This window comes from Leuresthes tenuis, unplaced genomic scaffold (genome assembly GCF_036924035.1).
Source record: "Leuresthes tenuis unplaced genomic scaffold, fLeuTen1.0.hap1 SCAF_11, whole genome shotgun sequence".
Lineage (NCBI taxonomy): Eukaryota > Metazoa > Chordata > Actinopteri > Atheriniformes > Atherinopsidae > Leuresthes > Leuresthes tenuis.
The window spans coordinates 21,106,605-21,128,909 of NW_027325365.1; the positions used below are offsets into that span (position 1 = coordinate 21,106,605).

Below are 22,305 nucleotides of genomic sequence, written 5' to 3' on the forward strand. Positions count from 1 at the left end.
AGGCAATCAACATATTAGTGAGATCAAAGGGGGTATTTGTTCAGTATTTTAACAGATCAGCCATAACATTAAAACTATATTAAATAGAGATGAAGTGAATTACTTACCTCTTCAAATTTGACCTAATGAAGGGGGGCTATATACTCGGCAGCAAATTAACAGTCAGTTCTTAAAATGTTCCAAGCAGAATAAAAGTGGCAAGTGTAATCTGAGCAAATTTGATTAGGAAGGCAATCACTGGGCCAAAGTGTCTCCAAATTGTTCAGGTTGTGTAGAGTCTTTCTGGTATGTAGTGGTAAGTGCATACCAAAAGTGGTCAAAGGATGAATAAGCTCTGAACTGGTGATGTGAACATGGACACCCACTGCTTACTAATGTGTGACAGGAGAGCACATTGGTCAGTGCAGTCATCTATTAAAAGAGATATTAATGCTAACTGGAGAGGTGTCACTATGCTTAATGCATACCAGCTTGATATCAGTGTCCAGGCTAACCTCTGAATGATGTTAATATATTATATAGTGAGCATGAGCTTCAAACTTGGACCATGGTGCTATGCCGTGTCTCATCAAGCTTGATTACTTATATACAGTAAATGGTAAGATATATAAGAGAGAGTGGACAACCAAGCACTTTTATTGTCATATGACTATTCATTTTGGAAGAGCCAACATTTCTTTCTTTAAAAAGAAGAAGCACATAGGAGGAGTGATAAGCACCTGTTTGTCAAAGTACAATCTTGGCATATCAGATGTAATGACTGCTACATCAATGTCAATTTATCCAAGTCTAAAAATGTTTATGTTGCATGTTGGTCATTTTTCAGCATATAGAATCATGCATATCCATCCATCCTTTTTCTATACCCACTTAATCCGTTGGTTGGGTCACAGGGGAGCTGGAGCCTATCCCAGCGGTCATCGGGCGAGAGGCGGGGAACACCCTGGACAGATCATCAGTCCATCACAGGGCCACACAGAGACAAACAACCATGCATGCTCACACTCACAAGGACAATTCTTAGAGTCACCAATTAACCTAACATCCATGTTTTTGGATGGTGGGAGTAAGCCAGAGTACCCAAAGAGAACCCACACATACACAGGGAGAACATGCAAACTCCACACAGAAAGGCTCCAGGTAGGGATCAAACCTGGAACCCTCTTGCTGTGAGGCAACAGTGCTAACCACCACACCACTGATAATGCATATCCTTTAGCTAAATATTTACCTGAACTGGAAAGCTGGCTCGTTTTTTTTTCTTTTTTTTCCCAGAATATCTGTTACAGGTCAAAGTGGGCCAAATGTAAATAGAGCCAGGCTGTAGTTTGGACAAAGTGAGAAGAAAGAACAATGATTGCAACCTTAATGAACGGAGTGCTGAACAGGCATTTCGATGCATGGATATATATATATATATATATATTTTTTTTTTAACTTCTGCATCATTCTCTCTTATCTTGAGGAGCACAAAGGTAAAAATTGTCCCATCTTACTTGACTATCTCCTATGCATCATCTATATGGACAAGAGATGGCATTGGGCAGTGCTCTGTTGGTAAATTAAAGGTCTGAACATGTGGATGTAAATGTTGTGTCACAGACCACAGATGCCCATTGACTGCAGTTGCTTTCCCAGGTGACAGTGGCTTCTAACATTGTAAGAATGAGTCCAGAGATGTTTTGAGGAACTTGAGGAATTGAGGGAGTGGAACTGGCAGCCAAACTCCCTTGAGCTCAGTCTGATTAAAGATCTGCAGGGTGTGTTGGAAAAACAAATTTGATCCACGGAGGCCCCACCTTGCAATTTACAGGACACAATAGTTCTGCAGCAAATGTTTTGGTAGCTGATAACCACCTGCTCAAGCATAGCTTCACCGTTTTATCAAAGCTCATGCCTCGAGGGGTTGGAGCTGTTTCGATGACGAATGTAGGACTGACACTATTAGAAACCCACCTGCAGTACAGAGTGACACTATGCAACAAATATGAGCTGTGTTATACAAACCCACTCTGTATAATTATGACATAGAAGTGACAGTGTAAAAAGGATTTGCTTTTTTTTTTTGGTTTGAGCTGTTTTAGTGAGCAAAAAAACCACACACTCATAGAGACAGATGCCATACACTGCGGTGGGCAGCCATTCACAGCACCCGGGGAGCATGGGGGTACATTGCCTTGCTCAAGGGCACCTCGGCTGTGGCAAGGAGGTGGATTGACACCCCTCCAGCTGTCAGTTTCACCAGTCTTTGAGTGGCGAGAGTGGGAATCAAACCACTTATTGGATGACCCACTCTAACCACTGTTCCACAGCCGCCCTGCCAGGTAAGACACTGGCTACACTTGTGCTTCACACAACCCTGTGTAAGAAAAAAAAAGAAAGAAAAAGAAATGATCTTTAAAGCATCAGTGTGCCGCATTTAGAGAATTTGTCTGCTGGCAGAAATCTAATCTGATATTCATGACTATGTCTGCCAAAAAAGATAAAGCACTGCCTGTGGGGACTGGGTCCACTTCTTTTTCTCTCATCAGAGAAGGAGCCTTCTGGAAGTGGTGATGAGCTGAGAGAGAGTATATCTCTTAGATTGAGTGAAACCCTATTTTGGTCAGAGGAGGCCTCACCTTAAAACCACCTTGATCTGTGGAAGGGATTATGATTTATTGTGTCATTAATTGTTGACTAGATAATACAATTACCAGCAGTCTTTTGCTGGTTAATTCTAAGCCAGAAATTAAACCTATTCAGCAGGATGAATGACTTTGTTCATGCATTTGGGATCCAAACGACCCAGATGTATCAACCATATGATTGAGGTGGGTCTATATGCTGCTCCTGCTTTTGGATCTAAGTGGGGCATCTGGCAAACTGGCTGATCGCTGTTTAAATTGTGTGCAGACTCTATTTACTGGGTGTGCAAATGGTGTGCATTCACAGCTTCATGTGCTTTTGGCTTTTTTAGAGGCAAACAGGGTTTCTCCCACATGCTCCCATTTGGTGGGGGCTCTGAAAGAGGTTGTGTGCACGCGGTAGACTTTAGGACCCAGCAGAGAAGCAGCCTGGTCCGACCTGCTGATCTGTCTTGTATTGTTTGCATCTGTCAGCGGCAGTGGCTGCCCTTACGCGCTCACTCACTCACTCATGGGCCCGTCCTGCATGTAAGCAGCTCTCACATGAACAGCATCAGCAGCGCGATGGACCCAAACAGCACCACATGTAAGTGTTGGATACTTTTCGAGTCCTAAAGTACTGCTCATGGGTGTTACTGTTTTACACCTCTACGAGATGCTGTCAAAGTGGATTTAGATATGCGTGTATGTTTAATGTGTCGCTTGATCATTTCCTGTGCCCCCCCCCCCCACACACACACACACACCTTCAACACGCCCACCTCCTCTCACACCTGCAGGACAGTCCCGGGTGTTTCATAAATTTCTTAAGTTAGGAACTTACTGCTGAGTATTAACGTTTCTGGTTTTAACATGCTCTGCTCTTGTTACTCACCTTTTCATTGGCCTGTATATGTTTGGTTGGTGTTAGACAATTCGGCGGTAGTTCTGTAAGGCCGTAAATAATGATGCTTCGGTGTCCAATCAGCTGTTTAGAGACCCAGCAAACCGAGTCAGGATCCAAAGTTTGATTGTTGCTGTAGAAAGCGAATCCTACTCAGCCTGAGTCAAGTCAAATATCTGCAAATAGAGATGAGATATAGGTTGGGTGGGCTTGCTTAGGATTGTTTGATATTTGGACACAACCGGCATTGAATTTCCTGTAGATTTACAGCGCTCGTGTGTTGAAATAGTTGGAAATAAAAGATGTGTTTCCACACCATGTGTTTTCTTAGGGAGGGGCTCATTAACCCCCCTGAACAGTAACATTTTTCAACATTGCAGCAAAAAAACAGATACACTCCCTCCACTCTCTGGGCTTTAGAAGAAGCTTTATTAAAGGAGGGTGTGATCCCATGCAGGATTAATCACGCGATTTCAGGATTTCTGTCTAAAGCTGAATTAAGTTTGATCCTTTTTTTTTTTACTCTCCTGTTTGCTTAGAGAGCCATATAATACAATGTTTGACTTGGAAGACATTTTTTCTCATCTGACAAGAGCTGAAAGGAAATGGGGCAAACTGCATATGTGGTGCTTTCTCATCGTTCCATTGCCTTTTAACAGACCTTTAGCTACTTTTAGGCACCTTTGCCTCCCATCCTGACCTTGGCTCTTTTCTATCCTTCCTTTTCTTACAAGCCTTTGAGGGATAACATGGATGCTGATTGTTACCCATGTGTTTGATGTCTATACAAAGTATCTGAGGAAGGAAATCTTAAGGTCTTGGGTGGGAGCAATCCTCATCTGTCATTCCTATCTGTTCTCCACACAAACACACAAGAATGTCTCTTAACTGGCCGTGCTGTGTGTATAGGTAAACAACGGAAAAGTAAACATGCCGTGATCCCTGGGGATCGCCCGACTGTTTATGCTGTCTTTTAAGTCAGCTGATTGGCTGCTGTGATATGACTTTCACTTGATTAGTCCTAAATTACATACAGTGTTTGCTTTGAATACCCAAGGTGTTGTTTTCCAGTGGTTCGTCTTGTCTCAACAGTGTTTTGAAAACCCAAGAGGGCTTAATTTGTAATGATGTAAGACAGTAAGAAATTGCAAAACGCTAGCTCAGCCTACAGCTTATGAGTACAGACACACATATGCACAAATAAAATGGACCAGAGAGATAAGGAATAACATCCTTGCACACTGTGCTGAAAAGAAACAAGTGCACTCAGATAAAATGACTCTTCCACTTCAATATGTCGGTACACTGCCAATTTCCTGATTGCCATCCCAGAGAAATGAGCCCCTCCCTGCACTTTTAAGGATTGATTTCTTAGGTTTGTTATGTAATGCAGCCCTGATTGTCCAAATCTGTGGTTTGGACGCTGTCATAGGTGCTGACATGACAAAGCTGAGCTATGGTGTTCACTGTTAGTTTCACTCACAATTGTTGACTATCATTTATCTATGGCTAAGCTTATGTGCGCAGAGAAACTCTGATATTAACCCGATTAAGAGTTTACTATGAATAAAACACAGCCATGCAAACAGAATGTTCTGATTTCCTTAACACGTGTACAATCATATTTAAAGTAAGCAATAACTGAATCAAGCTATGTGGAGTACACTGATCTCACTGACAATATTCAGACAGGTATACACTCTAATCAGAATATTAAGTCCTAAGTGCAGTAAAAAGAAGACACACTTTCAGAGAAAGGTAGAAAACCAAGGAAGCTAATGTGTCATGTTTTAGGGATATGGTTATAATTAGGACTTTGGGTGGGTGAAAGATTTGATAAGATGACATTTTGTTGTTATGAGTCATTAATCAAAGTAAGCTCTGGGACATATAAATGGGAATATATTTTTTGTTTTGTTTTCAGCTCTCATAAAACCCCATAATTAGAATATTCCAACTATTGACCCTGGATTAGTTGCTGTGTATATATAGAAACAGCCTACTGTATTTATTGGTCTGTCACATGCAGCAGAACATGCAGTATAGCTTTGACATATCATCTCCACATATGTGCATTCCTTATTGGTACAGAGAGTTTCACCATTTTCACACGTGGAAACCAGAGATGTGTGGATGGTTGGTCTGGACTTTGGTGTAGTTGCAAGAGTATTCGGGTGGCAGGATGTAATGCAAAAGGTTTGATGAAGTGATTTTTCTTCACAGTACGTCAAGAATGGCGGATGAGGCTTCTGGATGATTGTTTTTGTTTTGAAATCAATACCACATGCATTTGAAGTGCATTTGAGTGGAAAGTAACATACAGCTCAGCTGAAAAGTATGTGATCACTTGGGGGTGATATCATCACTTGAAGTAAATGTTCTGCAAGAACATCTTCTTGTCTTCTTGTTTAATTTCGCTAACTTTCAGCTAACATTTTAGCTTTCAGATGTATCAAAGGGGGCTACATAACACTTCTATACTGCTGCATGCTAGTTAATTACGCATTAATTAGTCATTAATACACCAGTTTCTTTTCTATTTGTGGTCAAATTGTTGTTGTGATGCTGATAACAAACATTTTTCTATATATTGTGCAGCCCCAAACACTACTTTATGCTTTTGATGATAGAAACAGCAATCTGTGTTCATGCATGCAAATGATAGCTTTATTTCTTTACTGTCTTTTTTTTTTCCCACCTGGATCATCACAAATGTTTCTTGGACACTCCAACCTCCTGTTTGCTACAGTATTCTCTGTCTCAGTCATTATGGTTGCTGCTCTCTTCAGCTCAGGGAAACGTTAGATGCATGAACAATGATGTGCCAGCATAGGAATGTCATCGTAAACAGGATTATAGCTCTTCTTCACTGAGAAATATAGTTATTATCCAGATTAGTGGGCTTGATCATTGTTGCATAGATTAGTTTGCCAAAAGCTTGAATATAGACCGTATTCACTGTAAAACACCTGCACTCCATCTATAAGTCCAGTTTACTACCCTTTTAGCTCTTCTTTTGTCTCCAAGTCTCAAATTCTGTCCATGTCCAGGTGCTAAATGCTAATGTGTTCACCAGCTTGTTGTTTCTTTGTTAGATGATTGATGTATAGTGTTGGTAAGGAGGACTAGAACGAGTTAGGAACTTGAAAGGCATTAGCTACTTAATATGCCTTGTCCAAGTCAGCTGTTGTCTCAGTGTGAAGTGTGAGAAGCAGAGCATCAGGTGGGTGTGTGAGGGGAGAGGCTGTCCCTACAGAGATGCATTGCAATGGTGGGATTGTCTGTGATTTAGCCCAGCTGATATCATGAATTGTGGCTATTGTAAGGACTTTTTAGAGAATGTGCAAGAATTTTTAAACAAGTGCAACGTGTTGTTCATGCAAGCACAAGTCAGCAACATACATGGGAAAAAAAAATCCATTCATGCCTTCCTGCTCACATGATACTTGTAGTGCTCCACTTTCCACTTAGAAATATAAGCAGTGTGTCAAGATTGCAATGGCATTATGGTTATTTTTCAAGTAGAACAGAGTCTTCATTTTATTCAAGACAGAGACAGTGGAACTGGTAGCAACTGAATTAAAGCACGATTTCAGTGGGTGTAAGTAAAAGGGCTAAATTAGAATGCAGTCTGCTGTCGTCATCTGGCGAGAGGTGACTGACCTCACCCAGTGGGCATTTATGCAGTATTACTCATTAAATATTCTATGACCTCCATATTTTTATTAAAATTTTTTTTAAAAATACTCAAGTATTTTTGAAAGCTGAGTTTTCCTGTCTGTTTTAGCGAAAGCTGGGAGGGGGGGCCAGTTCAACATATCAATCGCAAAAAGATGTAGCCTAAAAGAGGGATCTGTACCAGCTGTCTGTGGCCAAACTGCAGAAGGGGAGAATTTAGGTGTTCATGAATAAAATTTGCAGCTTAGTGAATTGTAGTACGAGTTTGGGCTGCTGTGTGCGCTATTCTAAACTGCCAGGGTTGGCACTGTGTGCTTTTCCACATGGTACAGCATTGCTTGAGCGCTGATTTGTGTGATTTGGTTTAAAAATATGTAAACATGGTTGTCCAAAGCTTTGTACCACGACTAAAACTGTGCTCCCTAACACTGGCTGACGAGAATTTAGATGTTGGACTGAGAAGAGGGCTGTTGTACTGTCTGCCTGCGGTAATTTGACAAAAGCATTTCACAGGTATTTGATTAAGACCTCAAGAAATTGTGTCAACTTGTGATGAATAGCAGTAGCAATAGACAGTCTCATTTAGATCAGTTCTAAAGGGAAACAATCAAAAGCCCCATTTAAAGAGCAAATAGCTGTTTTTCTGACTTCATAAAACTTATAAAATGCTGCCTGTTGTGGCACTATTTCCAACCCGGCACTCCATTTACTCTAATATGCAATGTATTAAGAATTTTCTATGACTGACTTGGATGCCGTCTACAATGATATGGTGTGAGATTTAAGGATAAGGAGTATCCCTTCCACTTCTCACATAAAAAGAAAAGAAGAAAAAAGATTTTACAGAAATTCTGCTGATCAGACATGAGTATATGATAACACATTCAGTACGATATATGTGCATGCCCCATCATGCATGAACTATATATTATGTATGGCTATAGATCATCCCTGTAAGATGTGGAATTCCCCTCTTTAACCCGAGCAAGAATAGGGGCTTACTATGATTCATATAGTCGAGATGTGTGCAGAGTATCTGTCTGAATCTGCACATGTGGGAGTGCAACTGTGCATTGTGCGTGGGCATTGGACATTTTCAACTGTTTATATAGGGTTTCTATGGAGATATGCTACAGACAACTCTACAGCAGTGGACCACAGAGTGTCTGTAACACTCCCAAATGTTCCCCTGCTGCAGAATGCGGAGCTACTCTGCCTGGGGTGTGCGTGCACACAGGTACATGCAGTATACCGAAAATGCAGATTTATTGGAGAGACTTGGCAGAATAGGACTTACTTAACCTGTTATCAGTTGCCTTTTCATTTTTGTTATTTGACAGCAGCCATAATTCAACATGATTCCTGTTAAAGTGGTGCTGGAAGAAGTTAATCCTCAAGACTCTCCACCAGAAACCATGTCTTGTCAGAGAGTTTTTAGGAAAGAGAAGGCCGAACCCCATAATCATTTAAACTTTGTTTACTGAACAATTTTCAAATGATATGAACATTTTTGATTTTCTGTTGCTCTGCTCAGGCAACAGCACGACCTGGGTAAGTTCAGGAAAGAACCAGGGTTTGGGATACGCATGTAGCCTTCCACAACCTTATCACATGTTTGAAAGCCTTTCTGACACAAACCTCTATGGCAGAAGGGTTTGTTTAAAAGATGTAACTGACACGATCTTGATCCTTTACAGAAGCAGTGTGTGGCAGCAGAAAACACAAAGGCCGTCCCTACGCCCTGTAATCAAGTTTCCATTTACGAGCAAAGCAGATCTGAGGCGATCACCAAAAATGAAATGATAAGATCATTTTTAAGGGTAATGTGAATCAGACACTTTTCATTTAACTGGTACGAAGTGGAAAAAAAAACATTTTAATGGTGCCAGAGGGTGGCGGTACAGGTTGTTAGCCGTGATTCAGTTGAATAATTGTGATAGTTGTTCTAACTGGAAACTAGAGTTTAAACTTGGGGAAAAATAAAATAACTACTGCGGAGTACATCCACAAGAGGATGTAAGATGTAAGGAAGCTCTCCTTCAAGAATTGCTTTGATCTTTGGGAATACTCGGTCATTGTATTTGTGAGGATGCCGGTCAGTTTGTTTGTTGGTTCGTGTTCAGATCTTCTAAATGTGATTCAGAAAAGTCTGTAGGAACGTGCTGGTGACTGTTCTTTGTTCTGGGGCGACTGTAGAAATGTGCTGGACTATATGGAGGAAGACTTGCATTGTCTGTATCAATAAATTATCTATTTCAAGCGAAATAAAACAGGATCTTTGTTTTATGTCACTCTACACAACTAAAAACATGGTGATGAACACTTGGAATTGATAAGCGCATACATTTCCAGCAACACAGCGTGGTCAGAAGGTGAATACTGCATTGCCTTCTCAGTCAACAGAGCTCTCCAGATGAACTGAAACTGAAAAAAAAAGCATTAAAAAGCATTTTATAGCTTTCTTAGGTGTTGATAACCTTGACTTTATGTGACCCAGGTTCATCCTTTATCCCTTTGTCTCAGTTCCTGTCGGTGGAGTTCTGCAAAAGGTTCAGTGAACTTTTCAACAGAAAGATCAAAGAGTTAGAGGTGGTAGACACTGCCATTACTCTTTTTTTGGTGATGGTTGGTATTTTTACTAGGAAACCTTGTGAAAGGTGTTTTATTCAATTCTTGATTTATTTGTTCAGCTTCTTTTTTTTAAAACCCAATCTCTTTTTTAACTGGCACAACTCAACGTAACACCCCTCTCAAATATCTACCTGCACCCTTACAGGTATGCCTGCGGGTTTAACAGCTGGATACAGATGCTGTTAAACTGCTTGTAAAAGCAACAGCTCCACGAACCAAGAATAGGGAGAGCACTCATCACGCAAGATAACTGCTCTCTATTATGCCGAGGGCTTATATGAAATAAAAAGAAATGTTGAAGCTGTCGACTAAATTGTTAAACTACTTGAACCTCCATTGTTTACTCATCACAACCATCAGTTTTAGCTTTAGCAGGGATTATAAAGGACTGTATTATCTGTGTTTTAATCAAGATGCAGTTTTGTTAAGCGAATGTTGGACTTCATTTGACCTCATTAAAAATAGAATAGAATGGAATAGAAATACTTTATTTATAAATAGATGTCTTTGCATTAGCAGCATTTACACCTGAGACGATGAAATAAATGTAAAATAACTAACCTAGATAAATAAAAAAACGAAAAGCACCTACTATTGACTAGTAGTATAAATAAAAGTATGAAATTCACCTTTATGAAAAAGCTTTTGAACTACACAATACAGGGAGGACTAGTTATGTCTAATGGTTGACAGAAAAGAAGACACGGACTGAATACAGTGCTCTGGTAAAAATCCTGGTAACCCGGGGAATCCAAAAGTGAGACAAAGCAGCCTCTTTTCTCCTGTTGTTCCTGTGTGTCTGTGTATATCACCCTTGTCTGTTCAACATCAGTGAAGCCGGGCTTCCACTTGCAAAACAGCATCTTTCTCAGTATGTGAATACTTTTCTGTGAACGAGACATAGCATTGTGGTGATCTCATCGGACTTGGGGCAGATATGGGATCTGAATAATTCTGACTGCACTGTAGAGCTTTTGTCTGGCAGAAGGCTGAGTCAAGCCCTCTGTGCCATCCCAGACCTGAATAAATCAGGGAAAAAAAGGAAAAATGAGAGCAAGGGTTGAGAGGGTGGAGCAGTGAGACATTACTTCATAACGATCGGTTCTGTGGCCTTTGACCTTACTCCATGTTTAGAAATGCCCAGATGCAACTGTCGCCACCTGGACAGTGGTACTATTCTGCGATCAGGCTACTTCGATCCATCTGTTCATTTTCTGTTCCTTTCCGCTTTTTTCTCTGTCTTTTGGGATTTCTGGAAAAATCAGTAAACCCCACAGTGCAATTAGGGAAAGGCCAGGCATGAAAATGGACAGTTCAATAATCAAGTCAGCTTTTATGTCTTGACACATAATAGATGTCAGCTGACAGATGGGGAATAAAGAATGAAGCAGAGTTTATGCTCACTGCTGCTGCCCCTTTGCATGATGTCACATGCCAAAAGGGACCGTTTGTCTGACACAGGGTGCCGTTGGGGCTTGTCGCATGCATAGCAGATTTTTTAACCTGGTGTGTGTATGCAAAATTAACTTGATGCAAGCTTGAGCTTGTGAGCAGATCTAATTTACATGCATTTCTAAAACAATTTTAGCTACTGAAATTTGAATGGCTTCAGCAATCTGTCATTCAGACGTTGGTTTTCTGATAATATTACTCACGCCTCCGTTAGGTTTAACTGTGAAAGTGACAAAAAGGGCCACGGTGTGCAACGAAATATTTGTAATTTCTACTAGATTTATATTTGGTCAAGCAATGTATAACAATAAAGTCCTCTCACGTTATATTATATCTCCTACAGTTCATATAGGTGTGTTAAGCATGCAGAGGTAGTGTTAAATGAAACTGTGGTGGAAGGCAGCAGCTTCCAGCTCCACTTTTCAACATGATGAAGCTCACTGAACAATCAGTGTTATTCTTGTGAGGGTTTCATTACACTAATGCAAGTGTTTTTATTATCAACTCGCAAAGAACACAATGTTTAACTTCACCTGAGCGCAACTTCTCCACCGTCACTGCTGTGTGAGCAGCCACACAAACGCACAAAACTCTGTAAGACCTTCCAGAGCCACGTGTCTTTTAACATATCTCTTTATCTTAAACACACTGCACTGTGTTAAAGCAAATGGCGGTGGATGGGAGCCGTTGAACATTTTGACAAAGAAATTGCAGCTGCAGCTTTGAACAGTTTTCATTTCGATGGCACAGATGGAAGGAAACCTCCTTTGTGTTTGAATGTCCTGCGTCCTGTAAACGATATTCTCCATTACAGTACCTCTTTTTTAGGTTGCATTTCTCTCAGCCCTTGCATCACGCATTTATGAAAGACCTGTTAAAGCCTGTTTTCTGCCGTGTCACTTTTAGGTTAAAATTGTTATATTTTAGGGCTGATCGTTTGTAATCCTATTCCAGATTTAAGCTGGCTAAAGCAAAGTAAAAGCCACAGAACAAACACGGTAGACCTGAGGTGGAAAAAGGCTTTTCTAACCTGACCTGTTACTGAGGCCATGCTGAGGTGTATGTGTGTGATTACATTTAAGTGTATTAAAACACATGTTTCAGTGTCCAATGGCTAACCTTCAAACAACTGTTAATATTTAAGCGTTTAAGTAGGTCATTGCACAGACACACAATTCTCCCATGTCATCACCCTACAAAGATCTCGTCCACCCAAGAGTCCCAATGACTTTGACCTGATTTTTGACTCTGAGGCAAACTTATTAAAGTGACCTTTTTAGAAGGTGTAAGCATACGTGTTTCTGCCAGAGATTTGTTCGACACTGTCAGCAGTCTAAGTTAAGCACTTCTCTACGTCACCGAGATTTAAGTTTAGATAAGTATGGAAAGTTATTGTGCAGCGGAATGCAGATTTTTGCTTGCGTGCGCTTGACAAATGTAAGAATGTGAAATTGCATGTGTCGTAAGCGATTTGCTGAGGTGTCCGTTTGCAAGTCAGTCTGCCAACCAGGTAGCTGCTGATAAAAGTAAACATCTGGGAGAACAGTTATACAGGCTGTATGCTTGGATATCTTCCATCTCCACCGCATGTAATGTGTTTATACATTTTATGTATCATGGAGTGTGGGATCTTGACTCTATTTTATGATATCCTGAGGCATCTTCCAAAGTGCAGTAAAACAATAGGGAGATCATGTTGTTTCTCCTCTCCCCTTAATTTATGTACCTTTACAACTCTTTCAAACTAATTAAGCTTTTCCACATGCTCTGCTCACATGCCGATCCAGATTTGTAGCTTGCATGTGGGATACTACATTCATTACAGTATGTTTGTTAAAAAATTTCAGCCATTGAACCAATGTGTGCAACTATGAGCAAGTAATTCCCACTCTCAAAGGGTTAAGTTGTCTAAATAAAAGCTGAGCTCTGTTATGTTGTTTTTTCTTTGAAATATAGCTGTACCAGAAGACACGTTCAATGCTATCTGGTATAGGATCTAGACAGCGCAATATGAATGGGGTCACCAGAGACACTACAGTAAAAGTGGGAATGGGCCACCTGACAGGAAGAGGAAACAGAAGGCCGGAGGTGATAGGTGATGTCATCAACAGAGCGAGGAAGTCCATCTCTATAGGGGGCATGCGGGGCAACCCCATAGAGTTGGCCATCCCATTAACCCATGTGGGAGAGGAAAAGCAATTTGTTTGCAACCTGGAGAATAAATCATTCTCTGAAGATCTTCACTCGTTAACTTATCAGTTTATGAGTTTTCTTTATTTCTGTGTATTTGACACAATACACCAAGGTTTGATCTTGCTGGGTTTTGGGGTTTGGTTTCTAAGTTATGTCCTTTTTCCATGTCTTTCCATATTCTTATTTTCATTGCATTCCACTCTAATTTCCTGGAACCTTAATGAAGGAAATCGCCTTTAATGACCTTCCCATGCTTGACCCACAGGCAAAGTCCCAGCAATGATATCTAATAAAGACGTACTCGTGGAAAACAGCTAGAAATGTGACTCTGACTAATTGTTTCCATCTTAGTTTAAAGTTTCAGAAAAACACCATTACCATTAATTTGGTGTTATTTCTAATGCCTGAATGTCAAACATTTATGTTTCATTCAGCTCTGTTATGACTTTCAGAAACTTCCAATTAGGATTTGTTGTCACTTTTATGACGCAAAAAGTAGCAAAGACAGTTATCAACTTGACATCTGTCATCTTCCCAGTGAACCAGCGCTGTCTGTGTTTACTTGTTGTGGGGTCTGGTGAATGCCCAGGCACGTTTAATGCAGGAAGAGGAGAGGAGAACCGTCACCCTTGGGAAATGCCTGGAATCTAAGGAGTAGGGTGGGAGGGCATGGCATCAAGACACACCACAGGCTTCTGACAGAGGACAAAGTTGGCACATCTTTTGATTAGCTTAAGCACATAAAGCAGGTCTGCTTGATCTGTTTTACCTCACCTTTGTTTGCATGTTAGCTAAACTCGCTTCACTGATTTATACAACACAAAAGAATGTAATAACTCTCACGGTTGTTGAACAGAAACAAAGACATTCTTTCTTTCAACCTTTTTTTTTTCTTCTTAATGCTGTGATTTAGCATGCCCCAAGTCGGATGGTGATATTTAGATAACCCTCTCACGGCATACATATAGTACTCAGACCGTGCTGTCTAGTTACTGAAACATTTCTCCTGTGACTCACTTACTGTGCGATTATATCGTGCTTTTTCGCACAAAGTGTTGCTGGGCCATATTGTTCGACTGACAAAGAGACTCCTGCACTGTTTCTGGATAAGACGTTCAACCTGTGGAGCTCTTTTCATTTCAGATCAGCTTGGAAAATGGTTGTATATCCAACATGTCCAAAGACAACAAGGAAGGGGCGACTTCCAAGAAAAATCCAGCACTTCTCATTAGATCCTGATCTCTTGTAGAGCCACAGATGGCGCAGTCCTTTGAGGTTTTCCCTCAGCAGCTTTGTTTAGAAGGACTTATGGTGCTTCAGCTTCCATGAATGTTGTCTGTCCTGAATGCTGAAATGAGTTTTACAAAGATCTGTGAGATCAGCTGAACCCTGCTGTAATGTTGGGCAAAGTGATGTGGACTTTCCTGCTTGATGTGTTCCGCTGTCCCTTCTGCGGTCTCCATGGCTCTGTCTAGGGTCACAGCTTCACTTGGGAGGTCAGAGTTCACATTTAGTCACAGTAAGGAGTGGTTTTTCAGACCATAAGCAGGCAGGGTGTGCCTGTTGCATTTGTCACAGCTAGGAGAGATTTTGAAAAAGTTGGGAAACACTATATGCCTCAGGGAAGTTCTGGCTTTTGTACCATTAATTTTTTGGAGTCAGTCCAGTCTTAGTCAAAATATTTAACTGTTAGATTTGTCCACAGCCCAAAACATTTCGCTTTCAGAAAAAAAAGCTCTAAAATTCTATTTTCTTTTCTTTTTCTATTTTTTTTTTGTCTTTGGCCCCACCTTTTTCCATTGGTGTGCATTCATGCAATCTGATAACTCAGCAAAACATCAAATAGATTTGGAAACCACCCCAGAGGAGCGAGTGTAAGCTGGAATTTGTGTTGCCTTCACATGAAAGTTACTTGTGTACAAGTTGTGGGCAAAAACATAAGCGAACCTGTCCACAAATAGTCAGCACACAAATTCATGTTTGGAACAGCGCTGGTGGATGAATGAAACACTTGAATTCAAGCCCAATATTTGTATTATTTAGTGTTTCACTGCTACTTTTTGACTCAAATATCTGTTTGGATGCCAGGTGATACTCATTTGTCATTACATTGTCATCCATTGTGTTGTAGTGTATCTGCAATATTAAGGGAGTTGAGGGTAAAAAAAAATGGATATTCCAACTCCATAGATATTTTTTAGTAATAATGTCACCTCTCTTTCTTTAATTATCCCACCAATATCTCAGGTTTGTTTTTCTTTAATTGGTTTCAGTGGAAGTACAGATGACATTCCTCTGCCCTTTCAGTCATACAAATCTTTTTATCTAGACAATGTTTTTTGTAGGTCTGTATACCTGCATGCTTTTAACTTTTTCAAAACTTTTGCTTCATTTGTCAGAATATATACATTACAGTTAAAAAAAACTGCATATAAATTAAACTAAGTTATGTTATTTATAATAGAATAGTGTTGGGAGGTTAAAAAAAAGAAAAATCAAGACTAAAAGTCAAGCTTTTTTTAGGTTTAAGATTGCATCAAGCTTCATATAACACTGCAACACAATTATAGAAAATGGAAATAACATTTTGTGTATATATTTTTTTTAGTCTCTTAAAAAGTTTAGTCGTTTGTTTTGGATCAGTGCAAAAACATGCAAAACTGAGGGGTGCTTTATTAAGTTTGTGTGCCAAACAATGTCACATTTAATACAGTTTGTTTTTGCATGTTTTAAAAAGATAGAAACCTCATTTTTGAAGATTAGCTTTAGTGCTGCAAAGCCAAGCTATCCGATTCCACTTTCTTTAATCTTTTTCACCCGTAGCTAGGAAGCTTAGTGCCCCGAGCGTATTTGTCTAAGTAAAGTGTATTTGATTTGATCAGTTTGGTCATGAGGGATCGTATCAGTTTCAAAACATCAGCTGAACTTGTGTTGCTCATGTTCAGTATATCAGTGTAACAATTTGCAGGCCAACCAGCTGACAGTAATTGTCTTTTCTCAGAAGAAACATTATATCATGTCCATCTTTGTCTGCATTGTAATGCAGGTAGTTGTATATTGGACTGTGTGTACTTGAGGGTTGTTCTTGCAGTGTCAGTGCCTGTGTGACTGAGGGCAGCGTGTTGCATCGTGTCTGCCTCCAGGCAACAACTCATCCACGTGTAACTCTTAAAGGTCTCAACTTGCCTTTACCTCTAATCCACATCCTTTGCTGAATCCTTTATCTTTTACTTTATATTCTGCAAACAGTGCAGCTTGGAGCAACATACCTTGCAGCAACTGCTTTATTGTTTGTAAATGTATTCTTATCAGTAAGTAATAATGTTGAAGTTGCTCTGATGTAGAATGGTAGTACAGTGTCTTGCTGTAACTGGATTCATTGGCATCTTGGTTGTGGCAAACATTGTGGGCAGTCAGTTAAAGGTTAATAATGTTAACTCAGGGGAGGAATGTGAAAGAATAAAGAATGTTGGTTAGCCATTAGTCAGCTTGTGTGTTTACACAGCAAGCCTTCCCCAGGTGCTATACAATCCCTAGGATTACAGAGCACCACCATCTCCCTATACCCTACCCCCCCAGAAGGAAAAAGAAAAGAGGAGGGGATATAGTGTGAGAGGGAGGTAGAGGGAGATAACAGAACAGATGGAGGAAGGGAGAGGTAAAGGGAGTGTGAACTCAGCAGACTGTAGCTAACCTCCACTACAAAGGCTGCACAGGACGGAACACGCAGGGAGGCTTTGAGTGTGGAATATAATTCCTACAGTATCTATTTTGTGTATGAATGAAGCAGTTCACCTCCTCTTTAATCTTGAAGAATGGTGGGACTCTCATCCACTGCTGTTGAGGGTAAGTTTTTTTTCTTTTAACAAGGCAGGTATAGCCAAAATATAGGTACCAAGAGTTTAGCAGAAAGAAAAGGCATCCAGGTTCTGTGGGATGTAAAGGTGATGATGTTGGTGTCTCATCTATCAGAGGTAGAAATAGGTGACGTTTGTTTTTTGACTTAGCCATCATGCCAGCTTGCTGAAACATCAAGAGTGGAAATTATGTTGATTTGTTCAGAAAGCAACCCAGCCAGACTCGATCATGAAACAATGTAATTGTTTTTATCCTCCAGAGACTCTTTGTGGTTTGCACATTCTTGTGTGATTAGTTAGATTGTGTCCAGGCAATAATGTTGCGAAACAGAGCTGGTGTTGAATCGCTGAAATGTGTCCCTTTCGACACATAGCAATGTTGTATGTGTTTGCATTGCATAGCATGGAGTAAACTCAGCATGAGGGAACTCTAGTGTGAAGGGAAAAAAAGAAAACCTGTGTGTGCCTGATTGAAGTCACATTAGTCCTCAGATCAGAATTTGTTGGACATGTTAGCACAGGTGCTCAACTTGCTAATGCTACACACCCCTCTGCCCTCACCCCTACCCCCACGCTCGCCAACATCCCCTACAGAGTTAGTGCAGAAAAGCTGCAAATGGAAGCTCCTCGTAAAGGCCTGACTGCTGTGTCAAACAAACAACTCTCCCTGCATCACAAAAGTGTACACTTACACTCACAAATGCACTACGCAGAGTGCTGCGCTATTAACAAGGTGAGGAATGTGGCTGGTGTTTGATGACAATTGTCAGGGAAGTGTGAAGGAGTACATGTTTGGAGTATGTTGAACGCTTTGAATAGCCTCACACATTCCTGCTTTCATTTTTTTTTTCTTGAGAGGTAAGCAATCCAAGCACCTTCATGTAGCTGCAAAATTGAATTCTCGCTTCATTTAAACCTCATCCAACCTGTTTTATGTAGTGCCGTGATGTTCCGGAAGCTTGTGTGCCATCAGTCTTAGGTGATAAGCTCAAGGATGACTTTTATCTAACTTTATAAGACACATATATACACACACACACACATGAACAGTTTCAGGATAGATTTAAAGGCTTGTCTGCGTGTCTGTGTGGGAACCAGTTCAAGGACTGTGGTGTTGATGCTGAAGGCGTGACTGCCGTTTTAAGGGTGGGCTTCTGCGCCTGACATGACAAATACCGCAAAGAAGTTCCTCTGTGCTCATTCTGGCACAAGCCAAATACTCTGTAATCATCCGATTGGATAATGAGTTTTTTAAAGCGCAGGTCCAAATGAAATAGTGAAGTAGTTTTACGACTGTGGCGTCCCATTTCACGCTTACTCCTTGAAAGCACCGCTTTGATTTCTGTGTTATTTTTGATTTAATGCTAACTGGTGTAAATTTCAATTTCTCGCTGCATGGAATGAGTCATGCTGTGGAAAAGGTTTTGTCTTACACTCAGTTAGGGGAAGCCCAGTGCTACGCTAAAGCCAAAATCTAAACAGCTGGAGCTGCTGGCAGAGAGACAACATTCAGCAGGCCAAGACATCCCACTCTCATGAGTTTCTTCTGCCTCCATGAACTCCACTTCCTTCTTTCCCCTTGGTGAATGGGATCTTAATGAGGATACGTTCCAGATTCCTGGATGAATTAATTCCTCATGCCCACTTCTCAAAGTGTTGGCATGCTATCATTACAATGGAAGGAAGCCTCGAGTGTAGAAACCAGAATGTTTAAACAGACACAGGCAAACACACGCCTGTTGTAGCTGTTGTTGCTCTCTACTGTAGCTTTGAGAGGGCATTGTTAAGCCCATAGGAAGACCCACCTCAGGAAAATATGTCAGCCTTTAAGGAGTAGGATGACTCTGAAAAGAAGAACATGCTGCCAAAACGTAGATATATCACCCGGCTTATCAAGATTGTCTGCTTGTCAGTGGTATCTTGGAGTAATACACCCGAGAGTCCAAAATACCTGCAAACTCACACAGTGGTAGCTTCACTGCCTTTTCTAGAGTCATAGACCACAGTTCACTGTTGACACACCTCACTAAATGCATACCATCAGCCTGCCTGTATGTGTGTGTATATGTGTCTATGTCTGCAGGAGTTTGTGTGTTTTGCGTGCCATATGACCGCCCGGTGAACAAAGAGTTTTCTGGCTCAGCGGTTGGCCCATGTCTGACCCCAGCAAGATGCATGGTTCAGCAGCTCTAATTAGACTGGACTGTGAAAATGTAGCAATGGTGGGAGTGAGTAAGGGAAAGAGACAGAGTGGTGGTGAAGACGAGAATGCCTGGAGTGACTCGGCTCTCGCTGAGGATTTCAGAATTAAAGAGGTGGAGGAATGTGTGCCGGATGCAGTGACTGTTCGGTCTGCTTGGTGGCACTTGCTTGCAATTGGAGGTGAGATAAAGAAGGAATCCGAACACTCTCATCTGCAGCAGGTTGCATAGTTTTTCTCACGGCATCCAGCGGCTGGGGGTTTTAGATGGTTTATTTAAGTTTTGCTCTGAAAACAGGGAGTGGACCAGTCCAACCTCTCAGGTCAACACATGATGTGAATCATATAGTCCTTTAATCTGAGCCCCGAAAGTTCCAGAACCCGGAGAAGCCTTTGAAATTCTTCCTGAGCCTGCGTGTGGTTTTTTTGTGAGACCATGCCTTAAAACTTCCAACTGTTTGATAAAAATCAGGTCACTCTGAATGAGTATTTGCTTGCTGGCTCATTTTGAGCTGTTGTGTGGTCCTTTTAGTTGTTATTGTCAGTATCCCATACATTTCCCTCCCATGAGCTATATGTGCTTATCCTTTTAGAGAGTCACAGAGCAGGATCTCATGTTTCTGCCAATATGCTAACAGCTTTGTCGGCACAGTTGATTTACTCTCTTATGATTGCAAGTGGCAGTTGACTGAAGTCTGTGTTTGTGTCCATCTGTCTTTGAGCCAAGAGCAGAGTCGCTTTTGCTGCTCTTTATCCAGGAAGTTATGTGCATATGATTGTTATTTTTGGTAACCTCAGATCCACTTACTCTCTGCACTAATTGGCAATTAACAAACGTGTTTCCTGTCACTGAAGCCTCTTGCCACTGTTTAGTCTGGTTTTACAGAAGTGGAGGACTCTGTGATGAGATAGGAGACGGATATTGACACACTGTGAAGCTAAGTGATAAAAATGAAAGACGTGCACAAACGCAGTGAAGCATAAAAAGGCTCTTGGACATACACCTGGGGTTTGTTTAGACTTGTCGGTGTGACCTTTGCCCTCTTTGCTTATAAACTGAAGCTATGCCCTCATGACCTTTCGACTCCCCTTCTGTGTAGCCATGGAGGTGCTGGTGAGTGAGCTGGGAGTGCTGCTCAAGATGCTGGACCAAGAGAACCTCAGCTCCTCCACCCAGGAGAAGAAGACCTCAGTGTGGAACCTCCTGCAACAGATTCAGCCATCAGGTCAGTGAAAGGAGTTAGGACAGCATCACTGGAAAATGAATCTATGTATTAGAGGAGGGTTCAAAGTTGTTGGTCTGGAAGCGAAGAAAGATTGGAAAAGCAGCGTGTTTTAAAGAAAATCATTTCAAGACTATTTTGGTTACTGTGCAGCAGGGCAGTAACATGATTGGGTATAAAAGTAAAAAGTAAAAGTAAAAGGCTTTCAAAAGTAAAACTGGGGAAGGGTTGAGCAGCATGTAGAAATCTGTTGAGACTGACAAATAGTACAAGGACTTAAAAAAAAACAATTTTGGGTTGTTGACTCTGGAGAATGTGGAGAAAGATCTGAACAAATGGCTGATGATAGCTATTGGTAGCATGCACATCTGTGAAGGCACCATTCATCCTGATATTTGTGTTTTCTTCCGTCTATTCTCCAGTGTCAGGAACAGACTACATCTACATGAACTCATCGGTGTACAGAAACGGCACAAGCTTTGTGGAGTCTCTCTTTGACACATTCGGTGTGTGGTGATGTAAAAAAGACCTGAAATGCACATGTTGTGTTCTTTTTGGATACAAAGTTTGAGCTTAAAAGTAACTATTTTTTTGTGTGTTGCAGATTGTGAGCTTGGAGAGCTAAAGGACGTCACAGATGATCTCAAAGAAGAAAAGAACACGGAAACTGACACTTTGAAACAGGCAAGTAGAAAATGCATTGCAAATTGATTACCTTTTCTTATCACTAACAACATATAAGCTTTGGATGTGTCTCACTGTCTCACTCCAGCTTTGCAAATGAACATTACACTTTCTTGAAATGACTTGTGGGGATGAGGTGATGAAGTACAGAGATTGTATTCCATGTGCAGCATGTGGGGTTTTCCCATGTTCGCATGCTCATCACTCAGTTGGAAGATTTATGGATCCGCCCACGTGTCCTATTTGTCGTGATTGTTTATTGTAGAGTTTTACACGCTGTAGCTCTTTGGCTTTGCAAAACAAAAACTTGGCTATGGTCAAAATCTGAGAGTGTGTTTATGTGTCTCCCATTGTAGAGCTGTGCAGACTCAACAGCCCCACACTCAGCTGACTCTGCTCCCCCTCTACCCACAACACCTCCTCCTGAGGAGTACTATGAGGAGGCAGTGCCCCTCAGTCCTGGCAAGATGCCTGAGTACATAATCACACGAGGTCAGCATGCTCCCACATCAGCTGAACTTGTTGAACTCAGTGTCAGATTTCTGTTAAATCCTCTTAGTCAGGACTTGTATTATCTAAACATAGTCACATGACACTTTGTTCCAAACTTACATGTATTTACAAAGCACATTACACTTAAGTGCATGAAGGAAAAGAAGTAATGATTTTTTTTATTCTTTCATTTCCAGTCAGGTCCAGCCCTCCCAACTCTATAGAAGACGGCTACGAAGATGCTGAAAACAGCTATCCAACGACCTGCATAAACTCCCATCGCAAAAACTCCTGTGAGCCTAGAACGCTGCGACAGTTCCAGAATGTAGATGAATTATTCCTTTTCCATAACAAATGAATCATCTTTTATCTTTCCTGTTGTTGC

General features: G+C 41.0%; 1 protein-coding gene across 1 annotated transcript in view; it reads left to right on the plus strand.

Moving 5' to 3' along the window:
* Positions 1–3,102: 3,102 nt before the first annotated feature.
* Positions 3,103–22,305, plus strand: part of afap1l1a (actin filament associated protein 1-like 1a) — a 28,563-nt gene continuing 9,360 nt past the window's right edge. Inside the window, exons 1-6 of the mRNA XM_072396062.1 lie at positions 3,103–3,213; positions 20,622–20,747; positions 21,167–21,250; positions 21,349–21,428; positions 21,785–21,920; positions 22,118–22,213. Coding sequence (XP_072252163.1) covers positions 3,171–3,213; positions 20,622–20,747; positions 21,167–21,250; positions 21,349–21,428; positions 21,785–21,920; positions 22,118–22,213 — 565 coding nt within the window. The 5' untranslated portion in view covers positions 3,103–3,170. The remainder of the gene's footprint in view (positions 3,214–20,621; positions 20,748–21,166; positions 21,251–21,348; positions 21,429–21,784; positions 21,921–22,117; positions 22,214–22,305) is intronic.